General features: G+C 37.2%; 1 protein-coding gene across 1 annotated transcript in view; it reads right to left on the minus strand.

Annotated features, from left to right (window-relative positions):
* Positions 1–13,822, minus strand: part of LOC131055455 (CHD3-type chromatin-remodeling factor PICKLE) — a 75,652-nt gene that overhangs the window by 9,823 nt on the left and 52,007 nt on the right. The window contains exons 22-28 of the mRNA XM_057989943.2: positions 6,287–6,455; positions 6,068–6,164; positions 5,821–5,895; positions 5,321–5,382; positions 5,132–5,208; positions 4,809–4,939; positions 4,315–4,726 (exon numbers count right to left, since the gene is read on the minus strand). Of these exons, the coding sequence (XP_057845926.2) occupies positions 4,315–4,726; positions 4,809–4,939; positions 5,132–5,208; positions 5,321–5,382; positions 5,821–5,895; positions 6,068–6,164; positions 6,287–6,455 (1,023 nt within the window). The remainder of the gene's footprint in view (positions 1–4,314; positions 4,727–4,808; positions 4,940–5,131; positions 5,209–5,320; positions 5,383–5,820; positions 5,896–6,067; positions 6,165–6,286; positions 6,456–13,822) is intronic.

Here is a 13,822-nt window from a genome sequence, read left to right on the forward strand (position 1 = left end):
GCCTTACTTTCAAGGCTGATGAGAAGGTTCTTAGAGGGTTGTACTCAGTCATGGAGAGGATGGCCCCTTATGGTTGTTCTTAGACCGAACTTATACAAGAGATATAGTTGCTTTGCAATGCTCAAGGGGAGAATTTCTCTCGTACTATCTACAAAGAAAGTAGGACATCTATGATGCCAAATAAAAATTTAAAATACATTCTAAGGCATAATTTTAATTTTATTATATATTGTTAAATGAGAGTCCAATGACTCTTTTTATTTTTCTCGCTTCAAATTCAGATAATTGGTGGAGCTTTTTTGGCCCAAAGACACCAAATCTTCAGAAGTTGGCCATTCGCATTTTGACCCAACCATGCAACGCATCTGGTTGTGAGCGCAATTGGAGTATGTTTGAGCACATACATTCCAAGAGGCGCAATAGATTATCTGTGGAGAGGATGAATGATCTTGTCTTTGCTCACTACAACCTCTGCCTCAGAATGAAAAGGAATGCATCAGCTGACAACTCCCCTATCATTCTAGCTGAGGTTGATCCTGAAGCTGAGTGGGCCACTGAGACAAAACCTATCTTTAGTGACGATGACATTGATTGGATGGACCAGGCAGATGCAGAGGCTGAGGCCATAGCCATGGCAAAGGAGCAGAGAGCACAAGCAGAGAGAGGCACAACAGAGCCAAAGGTAGACAGTGACACAAATATTCCTGATGTTGGTGAGGGTGGCATGGTGTCACGAGGAGAGGCTATAGCTGCCGAGTTCCAGGCCCTACCTTAGACGCCTTTGTAGGGGGCCGAGGCCTGGGGATGCAAGCTCTTCTGAGCCATAGGCTTGTAGTTATTTTTACTTTTGGTATTTGTATGGAACATTTTGATTTGATTATATGATGACATGGATTTTTTATTCCATGAGTTTTGTAATATTGTATACATTTGACAATAGTTATATATCTATGTTTGTTATTTCCTTCAACTACAATTTGCGATTATGCTTATGTGATTGATGTATACTTGTGTATGTAATCAAATTAGCTTCTATTTGATGATGTTATTGTGTCTTTAAGGTGTATTTTATAAAGGGTGCATGAAACAAGTTTGAAATCCTTAAAAATCTCTAAATTTCTTGAGTTTTTCACTTTGTCGAGTCTAGTCGAGTCTGTGCCGACTTTCGACTCCGAGTCCCGAGACGAGTAGGCCTCGTCGAGTCGGGTCCGAGTCCCGAGTCATGTTTCTTTGTTTCTCCAGCAAGTGGCCACTCTTTGGCCTTTATTACACAACTATACAAGGATTAAAATTGGCACGGCATATTTTCTTCTCTCACTAGGCAATAGAGGGCAAAGGGTTTCTATTTTTTGCATTTCAACATTCTACCGTAGCATTGAGAGGTACACGTGCACCACTAGCAACATTTTCTACGTCACTAGTGCATCTATACAATATATTTCGACCTCATACGATGGTGCATTGATCACCACAGAAGTCACCTTTGCAGTGCAAGCACATCTTCCCTCCACATCAAAAACGCCAAGCAAGCCACATATCTCCAACTGCAAGCCCCCTTTAACAACCTCAACCTGTTGAAAAATCTCTAGAGGGATTCAACATATTTTGATGTAAAGCTTTCAGTTGCAAGAGAAGACATGTCAAAATCTCCTCTAAGGCATCCAATATTTGATGCCTCACATGCACATTGTCCAATATTTATTTGTCGACCTACCAACACATTGCCCACGGCCTCTCTAGCCCAATGGCCCCAAGGGCACACCATTTGCATTAGTTATCCATACTACCACATTCGAGGATTTTGACATTGCTGAGATCAAAAGCTTGTCATAGATCTACGCAGAAGGTGTTCATTGGTGTGTGTATAGTTTCATCTATGGCCTTACCCTGCCATTTGACATATTGCGTCTAGAAGATATTGCCATGACAACCACATTAGTGTTGGATTATATTGAAGTTTGTTTTTTGAATGGTGGAAAAAGCTTTCATTGTTGGTAGCACAACATATACACTGCCAACCAACGGCCTTTGCCTTGAATTTTTCACACACGCTAGGCAACCTTCATACCTTCGTGCACATGTGCTCCTCAATAACAATAAATCTTTGTCGTGGTACATTTGATGTCAATCTGCTGCCCTTAAAGGCGGTCAAATCAAGCCACGCCTCTCACTGTTTTTAGAATTGTCTCTTTCACTTGGTAGTCCGCCTTTTATTGTTATGTTCATTTCGAATCTTATATGTAACCATCTCACTAAGACATCTTGTGAGACATCATCTTCATTTGGTTATGAACAATATAGTCGCATGGCTTGCATTCGGATCTCATCTTCCACATCACTTGATGCTACATCGAAATCCAATGTTGGCTCATCCATGAGTTCCAGTGATTCTTTACATCATGACATTCCTATTGTCTTCCCAAATCCACCACATTGGCATGCATATCTACTAGACATTTCATCTTTGTTTGTAGAATTTGCATTGCCGATTGGATCACACTATTGAGGGCATTCGTCTTCATTTTGATGTCAGCTTTGATGAAGTTGCATCAACCCATCTTAGAATCTTGCTTGTCTCATCTACATCAACTTCTATTGTGACAAATTGTGCAAATATTGATGAATTGACATATCCCAACTCAGTCATCATCTATGTTGTCATCGTCTTCAAAAATATCAGATTCACATTGGTCCAGTTGTCACCATACATAAATGTTCCCTGTTCTTGAATCTTCTATGATACCCGATCCATCATACCAAATTTGTCAAAATCTAGCAATGGCTTGGATATCTTTGAGCAGATTAGAAGATATCATGGGCATTATCTCAGTCTATGGATCATGTGCAGAATTCAAAGACCTACATGTTACTTGCAACCCATTTCTATCCGGAATGGGAAGTCATCTTGCACATATTTGTGGTGTTGATTCTTCCCAAGGGGAGAAATGTTGTTCAGCAATCGTGGATCATCTACAACATCCAGTGTTGAGCATCTACCAACACTAAAAGCATTATTTTGAGGGTAGGTTGCATAGTTTCTCTTCTCATCTCAGTTTTGAGAGGAAGCATATTTTTGCATGGAGTTCTTTCATCGTTACTTTCTAGAGGGGTCACATAAACCTTCTCTCTTCTCTCCTATGGGGAGAACATTCTTGTACATTGTATTAGAAGTAGTCCTTGGGGGTCATCTTGGGTCCTATCTCATCTATTCTTTCACTTGTACATTTCACTGCATTTGCATCATTTCTCTTTTGGAGAGGATTTTTGTTCCCATTGGGTTTTCTTCCTTTCTCCGCTTTATGAGAAATTTGTACGAGTATCTAACATGGCCTAGTAGTTGGGACTCATCATCTTACATACATTACTCCCTAAGTTGCATTTAAGGGTACTTGTTATTGTAAATAGTGTCATTATACAACTAGTTAGCTAATCACCTCACTAAGATTGACCTATTCACACTTAGCCTAAGATTGGCCTAGTAGTTGAGACTTCATAGCTTGATACATATCCTCATCGCTTGAGACACCTATTGTATCCATACTTGCCACTTGGTCACACACTCGTCAAGTGAGCTCATAAGTGTTGCACATTTGGAGGGGTAGTCAATCATTGTCTCCTACCTTCTCACCTCCTCATCCTTGCCTACATAAGCAAGGTTTCTACACACATTTTACGCAGTCTTCATTTTGTATATAATAGACATAGTATTGTGCTTCATTGCTCACTTGTGGAGGACTATTAATTCACACATTTAGATCTTGGCTAATTCCAACACAAACTACTTACTAGTTGCACATTCCATATTATGGAATTTCATCACATTATATTTACTTTTCTGTCTCCAAGAAATGCCAGAACTAACATTCAACAACCTGAAATGGCTAAAACTGCCTATGAGCCAACTAACTAGAAGTGGCCACAAAACTCTCTGAAATATGAAGGACCAGACCAGGCTTTGAGAAGCCAAATGGGATTTCAGTGTGAAAAAACATGTAATAAATTTCCATCAACCACATGTACCACAATGATCGTCATGTAATCACAATAATAAGTTTGTACTACTTAAATGCATGCAATGCTGTAAAAGGAACACAAAGTCGTAGCAGATCATAAATGATGCAATGAAAACAAAGATCGCAAACAAGAAAACATGACATTTCTAATTCAAATTTGTTATTTTATTATTTAAGAAATCGAACATAGGAGCATAAAAACAACAAGTGCTTCATGTCATGCAAAGCTAATTTTGCCTCTTGATCACATCACCAGTGAAGGCCTAAGAGAAAAACAGTGAAGAAAACAGGTAATACTCACAATTAATTCCTTATAGTACTCTATATTAAGAGCTTTTTCTAAAAGCGATACTCTCTTTCTTATAAACTCAACAAGCCTCCTTTGCACCTCTCTTGAATTTTCTGAAGAAATCAAACCAGATTGATTTAGTTGGTTCCCTTTTTCAATTGCTGATGCTGCAGTCTCTTGCCTAATTTCACTTGCAACATTAGCAGAAATAACTCCAGAAAGTGGCTTGACATGACCCTCTACCCCATACTCCTGTAACTGGGGATCTTTGTTTACTGCAGCAGGAGGCACTCCTGCATCTGTTTTTATTGAAGCCCCCAGAGCAGATGAATTCACTAATGGTAACTGTAACTCCATTCTAATAACTTCCTGAAAACGAAGATCATAATCCTCTGCAATTGCCTGCCATCTACCAAATCCGTGCCTGCAAAATGCAAGAGAGAATCAAACCATTTTCATTATCAACCTGCATCCAAGATTTATTAGAAGCCACAGTTCGTGCGTACTTTAAAATAGCCTGTAACAGTCTGCAATCATGTTCCTCCTTCCAATATCTTTCTTTCTTTAAGCCAGGAAATTTACTGTAAATGTCATTGGAAAACAACGGCACACCTGGATTCTCTGACAAGAATGTTACCTAGACATTTGCATAATGAACCCTTCATCAGTAAATTATAAAGCAATCGTTCTCAAAATGCATGCATTGGATTCAAGTCATGCAGTCACCTTCCAAGAAACCAGCTAAGTTGAAAAATGAAAGTAGATAAAGTAGCAAAACAGTAATACCAAAGAAGGTACAAATGAAAAAGAAACAAACAAGAACACACACCTTGTCTCCTATGAGGTGCAAAAGTGCAAGACGAACAAGAACATCTTGTATCCGTAGACCTTCTTTTGGTACACCATCTATTATCACAAGTTCAATCCAAACCAATCAAACCTTTTCAGATTTCAAACAAAAAGATGCAAAACAAGGTTAGAAATCAATATCAAGTACAAGTTTGAAAAAAAAAAATACCGGAAAATGTTGAGGATTCAGTTATCTCCTCAGAAATATGAGATAGAAATAGAGTTGCATATCTGTTAAAAAGGATACCAATTAGAAGAAACTAAAAATTCTTTCATTACTCACTTCTGTTTCAAGATGTAAAAAGCAGAGCAAAACAAATGCTTTCGTTAAGACATAGTATAGAATAAACATTCTTGAGTTCTCAAGAAAAGTTTAGCATGAAAATCATAATACAATCATACAAACATTTCTAGAATATGCAAACTAGTTTGCATTACACCCAGAGAAGCTAACATGAAGCAGAGTTGATCTATATCATTAGATTGCACCAAAGGTAAGGGTAGCTGAATGCATTTCTTGGTAACAACAAATGGTTAATAATGAATTTTACGTTGTGAACTTATAAACATATCAAGATAAGCAATTTGAAAGTTTATTAGACAGCAAGTATACAATTTGAAATATATGAAATAATTTGAAATTTATTAAAATATTATCGAGATACATACTCCTTAATCTCCTCCGGAGTTTTCTGCTTCATTCGAGGAATAAACTCACTCCAATCATAATTACCCAGACCAAACCTACATTTAAAAATAAAAAAATAAGTTACAGGACCTATTACAGAATGAGAAAGAACACGTGGAAGTAACTGAGAATCGGTTGAAAGGCTGATAGTAAACCAAAACTGTAGACCTAGTCCACAAAATCATATTCAGCATATCAAATAAAAAGGTTAATGGTACAGAGCTCAACCTCATTAATATCTGGACAAAAGTAGTGCGTTGATTTTGACTGAATCCAAGAACTCTAAATGATTTTCCGTCACGTTCCATAAGAGGTGGTGGGTCTCCTGTATCCACCAGTTTTTAAAATGCCAATGTGTCAGATAATATTATCCCCTAAAAACCAAATCAATGGCTTATAATATATACATCAAGCAGTTCAGCCAAAAAAAAGGCTCAAGTTTACAACCCCTTGTTCGCTTTCTTGAAGACTGAGGCTTTCTTGCAGAAGGATCTGCCGGACCTTTCCCTGAAACAGGTGGCTCTGCTTCCATCCAGTCAGCTTCCTGATCCTCTTCATCGTCATCTGAACTAACATCTTCCAATCCAGCCAGATCATCCTCTTCCGTAGCCACAAGCTGAAGAAGACAAGTGAAATGGATTGTTTTCTTCGTATAAGGAACCCAACACATTTACAATTGAATCATCTTATGATAGCTTTAAATTCATCTGTTCTTTATTATTTCCTTCAGAATTGGAAAAAATAATTTCCCTCAAAAGGGATACACTGATAGTGTCAAATTGGATATCTACACAGATCTGTTCAGGCACAACTAGACAAAAATCTTATTTTTCCCTTTTGAAAGTAATTGTCAAATAAATTTTGCTCAAAGAAAAGTGATTACTTGGAAACTTACAGACAAGATGCAGAACAAAATACTTCAATTGCATGACCAAATAGAATTTGAATATAACAAGGAGGGATTTATACTCCCAAATCAATTTTTACACTTGAATCTCTATGGTTTTTCATTTTTTACGAGGTTCTGGCCATGGTTGTTCCCAAAGTTGGCACACTCCGAAAATACTTGCTGAGTTTTATTGCTGGCGAGTTACTCACTGGTTAACTTGTGAGCAAAACTTGCCAAGTTTCTGGCGAGCAATCGCCATTCTAGAAACTTGGCAAGTATTTGCTAGAAACTTGGTGAGTCTGAGAAAAACTCACAGGGTGCTTTTCAAAATGTAAGACGTGCCCAAAATGCTTCAAAAACACATTTTTTGCTTATGAATCCATCAACACCCTCACTATTCCTCACACAGCATTTCAAGAGCAAATTTGAGCTATTTGGAAGGATTTCAAAGGCAGTTTAGTAAATTTTTTTATGTTTCTTTTTCAAGCATTTAGATTCATTTTAACAGCTAAAATCAAGCATATAGGCTATAAAAAACTCATAATTTCCTAGAACCTAGTAGAATTTCGAGTTTTACTTCCAAAAAAAGTGGATTTATCAGTATCTCCATTTTTTTTCCATTTATGCTGATTCTTTTTAGGAATTCGCTGTTTTTTTAATACACCAAAAATATTTTTCTGATTTTAACTCTATTTTGGAAATAAAATGATTAGGTTATATTAAATTTATGTTGATTTAAATTTATTTAAGTTGATTTATATAAGTTTTAGGCTAAACCCATGCTAATTTATGCTATCTTTTTTGTATTTAATAAATTAAAATGTTGTATATTCACTTTGCACTTGTAGGTTAACTGTTAGATGCAAAGGCAAATAGAGAGGCCTCTAAATCTAGCTCAAGCTCGGCCCAAGTGACACTGGTTATAGACACTCATCGATCAATAGCTAGAGAACCTGTTGGAGTAAATAGTTATTTATCCTATTTTACTCATGCTTAAGTTTACTTAGGCATTTATCATTTGATATTTCTAAAGTGCAGTAATATTTGTAGCTAGGTAGTTGGCTTCTACCTACCATACCTACTCTCACATCTGATTGAGACACATGTCCATATCATGTGATCTCCTACCTACCGCTTTTGCCTTTATTAGCAAGGCTTATGTACATAGTTTATCATCTCAGATCAATTCGTCTTCTAGTGAAATATTTGTTTCTCTTTGAGAAGGTTACATTGCAGGTTGGGTTCTTGGCAATGGAGTTTTTCTTCAACAGACCCTACTTGGAAATATGGTGTACGAAAAAGACCTACACCAAAGATAGTAATTTGCATTAGATGCGGAAAGCTACATCATGGATGCATAATCATCTCAAATACCATCTTGCAAGCATTACTCATTGTGATGCCAAGCCCTCTAACAACACCACTAAAGAGATCAAATGTGAAATGAATGCACACCTTGCATTGGCAAAAGAGAAAAAACTACAAAGAGAGAAAACAAAGGCAGCCATAGCAACATCTATAGCTAGTGCCAGTGGTCACAGTCCTCAAGCAAAAACAAATTAAGAAACAACATTTTAAGATGTAGTGGGCTCCCTTTGTGGTCAACACATACAAAACACATTGGTATTCACTTCAAGTAGAGCGCCTATATGCATGCCACATAGATTTTGTGTGCCCAAAAACATACTTGGAGTAGAACCATCATTGGAAGGTATAGGGTGGAACAAGGAGCTGCATCAACAAGTAGATAAGATGAGTAAATTTTCGGTACTTCAACAACCTTTCTTTTAGTTGGTTGTTCCAACTGATTATCTAAATCCTTCTAGAGGTTTGCCAATTTCTCATGCTTAAAGGCTTTAAGTCAGTGGCCAACAAATAAGAGCAATTTAAAATTGTCTTCTCTGCACTTTAGGTTCTGCAAGACTGGGGAGAGTGATCCCATACAATAACTAAAAGATATTTCACTTCACAAATATGGTATTGTTAACAGCAGAAAGCTCTCACTTCTTCAAATCCAACTTTTACAGTAAATTCAAAAATTGTGGCTCAATTCCAGCATTAACTCATTCATTGGTCTTAAAAGCAGATAACCTATCTAAAATAAAGAGAAACACTGAATGTGAAATGGATTTTTCATTTTAAAATTGTGATTCTTTTCTGATTTAGGGCCAAGAAATCAGACGGGTACCTATCTAGGGTTACAGAGTCAACATTTAGAAGTATAGAACATATAGATGATAAATGAATATTTATCATAGAGTTCCCAATAACACCAACTTGTAATGATACCTTAATATATGGTCTATCTACAATTCTTTGAGATCCATAAAATTCTACCCAAACCCTTATGATAAATAGTTTTCCATGCAATATGGCATATAACAATACAAAACTTTTTTTTTACTATAACCTGAGAAAAAGCCCTGTACAAGACTCAGACATTGAACCCCTACCAAATGGCCTGGAATTCCCTTTTATGACATTAGGGGAGCAACAAGCTTAAGGCCATTTACAATTTGATATTTTGGTAGGTAACCACTTAACTTTTCAAAAAGACAAATACTTTAGAGAGTGCAGAAGAGACAAAAACATTCCTTGCTCGCTGCTAATGGTAGTTGGGAAGTTATTTATGTTGATGATTCACCTAACGTGTCTACAGGTTGATCCAGAACAGATTTGATCAACCTGGAAGCAACTGCAACTCATCAAAACCCTGTTCCAATGATGTGGCATTTACAACCCCTTTTTGAAGATCGATTGAAATGCAGATCAAATCTTTGCATTAACTTTACTTCATCTCAAAAAAGCTGAGGAAATCTGTGGCTAAATATTATGGCAAAAGTAGTCCTGCTGATGACAAATTGAAATGCAAATTGAATTCGCTTTTACTCTTTCCAACTGCAACTTCAAAAATTTTGAGGGGACTTGATCAAAAATGCCAAAAAGCTGATTGTGACAAAAAATCAAGTTGCTTGCAATACTTCTCCTGCCACTGAATGTAGACAACCTCATCTTGGCCACTTGAATGCTTGAATTTGTTGAGTGTTGGCCAAATGTTCTTGCCACTTGCTATCTAGTGTAGCCTTAGCCTCCATAATGAGACTGTCAAATCCATGCTCTAAGACAATAACCCTATCCAAGATGATATTAAACATTTGATGATCAACCTTATCACCTAAATCAACAAATGAAAGAATGAAAGGTACTAATAAATCAAATGCTGATCTCCACTCATTATAGTCCTTTATTTGTTGATTAGCATCAAGGATGTCTAGAACTATCCAATGATGTGAAGTAAAAAGTCAATTTTTGACTTAATCTGTTTCTTAGCCTGTTGTACATATCCAAATTCATTGACGACCAATTTAGTCATCTTCTCTGTTGGCCTCAAAGCTTGTGGAGCATCTGGCTTGTACTGAGTGATTTGGCACAACATAGACAACGTGGCCCTTTTATGTGACCACCTATCAAAAATGGGCTTAGACTTTGGAAACTTTTCCTTCCATTGTTGTAAAGCTAGACATAATGCCTGATATTTATTATGAATATCTTCCAATTTATTGATTATCTTTTTAACTCTATATTGGAGGATATCCTCCAAGGTAGCCAAATTTTTCATTTTACTCTCCCTTCTAGCCTTTTGTATATCTTCTTCCAAATCCTCAATTCTGCCTACTACCTGCTCCTTATATTGTTGAATGTCTGTAGATGGAGGGGTAGGGAAGATGGCTTGTATACTACCACAGTTGAGGGGTCTGTTCCTGCAACTGGAGCCTATTTCAACCTTACATTTTCTGCATATAGCTCATTGTTGGCAGCCTGAATACTAATTATGTCCTACTTTAGTTTGTCATTTTCCTCCTACAAGCTCTTTGTTGCAGCTTGACTAAACATAGTAGTGTGCACTGCTAATGTTGTTGCCTCTGCAGCAGATGTATCTGATAACGTCCTCACCATTAAAGTCCCCCCCCTCCCCCCCATTTCTTGTGTTACCTCTGCAACTCTTGGCTTCCAAGTGTCGAGGGCAATGGCCCACATTGCCAAGGTTTCAGTTTTGGGGTTGAATCCTGACCCCCTTATTCCTTTCTCTGCTTCTATCTCATTTGCAAAACCTTGATTTTCCAGCTCCTAATTACATCTAGGGCCTGTGCAAAAGTAATATCCCAATTTGGGAGGAGAAGAACAGAACTTTCCTCTACCATTTTTCTTCTCTCCTCAGGAGTAATGTTTATTTCATCAAAATTTACCTTTTTCATTGTTGAGGTAGCTATCTCATCATGTTTTGAGAGGTCAGCCCCTATCTTAGTTGTTTCTAATTTCTCCAAATATTCCGTTCCCTTCATTTTAAGCCATAGCCCTTTCAACTTAAGACTCTTGAAGAATTCATCATCAACAATAAATTGGGCATAGGCCAAGGCTTATACATCATATGAATCATCAGGCCTTGCCTCCCTATGCATCTCTATCCTGTCAGCAAGCACTTTGGTGGCTTCTATCTCTCTTGGAGGTGAGGGCATGAGCTGATTGACTGAAAGACACACAGCCAATACTGAGAGGAGTGGGGAGGGAGGGTGGGGTGAATCAGTATTGGAGAATTTGAAAACTTCGAACAAATTATGAAGCCACTTGAAAATATAAATATGGAAATGCAGGCAAAGCACATAGACAAGAACCCAAAAAATTTCACGTGGAAAACCCTTTCAGGTAAAAAACCACGGCACAATTGAGCTCTTATTAATTCCAAATAAATGGGCACCAACCCAAACTTACAAAAGTGAGCTTCAACTCACAAAGGGCACCAACACTTTCAAAGAAACAACCTCTCAAAGACTGAAGCACAAACTTCAATCTAACAAAACACTTTTAATTCAAACTGATTATGATTGCTAAGAAGAGCTTTATTAATCACTCAGCTGCTCGCTCTGTATACACAACATTCAATCCTTTCTGAAAAGAGTTCACACTGCTCTGTTCTGCAAAATGCACACCAAAACAGATTCTTCCCACTTTTTATCAACCACAGCACCACATATAAGCCTTTTCAATGCTTTAAATTAAAAATGCCTGCTGAAAACTTACACAGAACCTTCTATCAGCAATCAAGTATATACAAAAATATCATTCACTAATCACACTGCCTTTGCCTCTTAACCAAATGCACACAGGGAGAAATCAGTATCAAAACTGTTAGTAAAAACTGGAACCTGCATATAATCCAGTATCTGAAATAGTTATTTTATTTAAAAAAGAAAATCTTCAGCTCCTCACATCAAACTTCGCACGCACACGCACACTCACTTCTGTGTATAGCACCATCAAAACATACAACGATTTCACCTTAAAAGAAACTCAGTCACTTTGAACAGCACACACCAAAGACGTTTTCAAAATGAGTTCCAAAAGATTGCCTTCAAGGTTTTTATTTACATGCCACCACCACTTGCGTTACTAATTACTTCCACGATTTTTAAAACAAAATCTTCCAATTCAACCAAAGCGACTCACCACAAAGAATTTGCTAAATTTCTTTATTTCTCCTTACATCCACAATTCATGTGTTCACTGCCATAACTTCTTTTTCACATCCAAACACCAAGGACCGGAAAGAAAACGGCAGCCTTCATAAATTTGCATCATATTTCATGCATATAACCCACGATACTTAATGTGCCCAGTTCAAGAAAAAAATTAAGGCTCCAGCCACCACATTAGGCATTATATATTTTTTTAAATCGTTGTCCTTCACAGCAAAGTTTTTCGACTTTGATTCTGCATTAAATTTCTGAACACACAAAATTCGTTGTCACTCCCTTTCACATTTAACTCCACAAACTCTGCAAGCAAAACATAAATCAATTTCATTGCTGAGTGAACCGCAAAATTTTTAAAACGGAATCCATGATTATACAAAAAAATATAGCTAAACTTCTTTTCCGCTAGAATATATTTGCGGTTCAAATTAAACTATCGTGCTCTTGCCAAATAAAGTGCTTCCGATGCATCATGGCAGCCAACCGACACCCCACCCAAAAAAAAACTGAGTTCGTATAATTTTATTTCTGCCAGCGAAAGCATAATTCAAATTTTGAAAGCTCTGACTAAAACATCTTTCCTTTACGTAGAAATCACACGGTTGACAGGGAATAAATTCCGAATTACCACTACTACACTTAATTATACCAAATACGTCTTGTGTATGGCCCATGACTTCAGTCGTTAAGCTCCCACAAACTGACATATCCTGTTTTTAAAGAAAAAAAAAATTAATGCCATAGACATATTCTCATGGCGACATGGCAAGGGAGCTGACTTGGCATAAAATCTGATTTGGCGTAAAGAAAAAACAACAAGCTGCAAACATAACCAAACAAGCTAATACGTAGCTCAAGCAGGAGAACAAGCAAGTAGGCAGATTAAGCAGGTCAAATTGAGATCTGATGAATAATCAGCAGCAACAAAGCTCAGCATTACTTAGAGTAATTCTCCATCAATCTGAACCATTTGACATCAATGACAAGAAAACTTCAACATTAACTTCTTCCTCTTCACCTACTAGCCTTGTGCTTTCTTCTACACCTCGGTATCTTCTTCCCCTTCAGCTAAGGACTAATCAACCAATTGTGGATACTCTATCCTCTTTCTCTTGGCTTCTTGTTGTTATGATGGTGGGCTTGGAGGAGGAGCTTGTGCAAACTCTATATCAAGTCCAATTATTTTTACACCAGTTAACTTAGGTGCTTGCACAACTGGAGGTGGTCTATGAGAGGGTTTATCCTCCACCATTGGAGCCTTTCGACACAAGTTTTCAAAAATTTGATAATTAAATTGATGCTTTCAATAGGATTAGTGATTTCAGGACAAATACCTGGACAATCAGAATTAATATTCTTTCTTTCATCCTCTCCCTTCTGGATTATCTCCCACCTTCTTCTCTGATACACTTGATCCAAATTCTGACAATTTCTAATTACATCTTCATTAACATGCATTTGATGCTTGTATGCTCCTCTTTTGATTTGCATCCTAAACTAATGTATAAATCCCTCAGGATCAAAGTTTCTTGTCACTCCAACTTGCAAATTATATCCTTTTAG

This window comes from Cryptomeria japonica, chromosome 2 (genome assembly GCF_030272615.1).
Source record: "Cryptomeria japonica chromosome 2, Sugi_1.0, whole genome shotgun sequence".
NCBI lineage: Eukaryota > Viridiplantae > Streptophyta > Pinopsida > Cupressales > Cupressaceae > Cryptomeria > Cryptomeria japonica.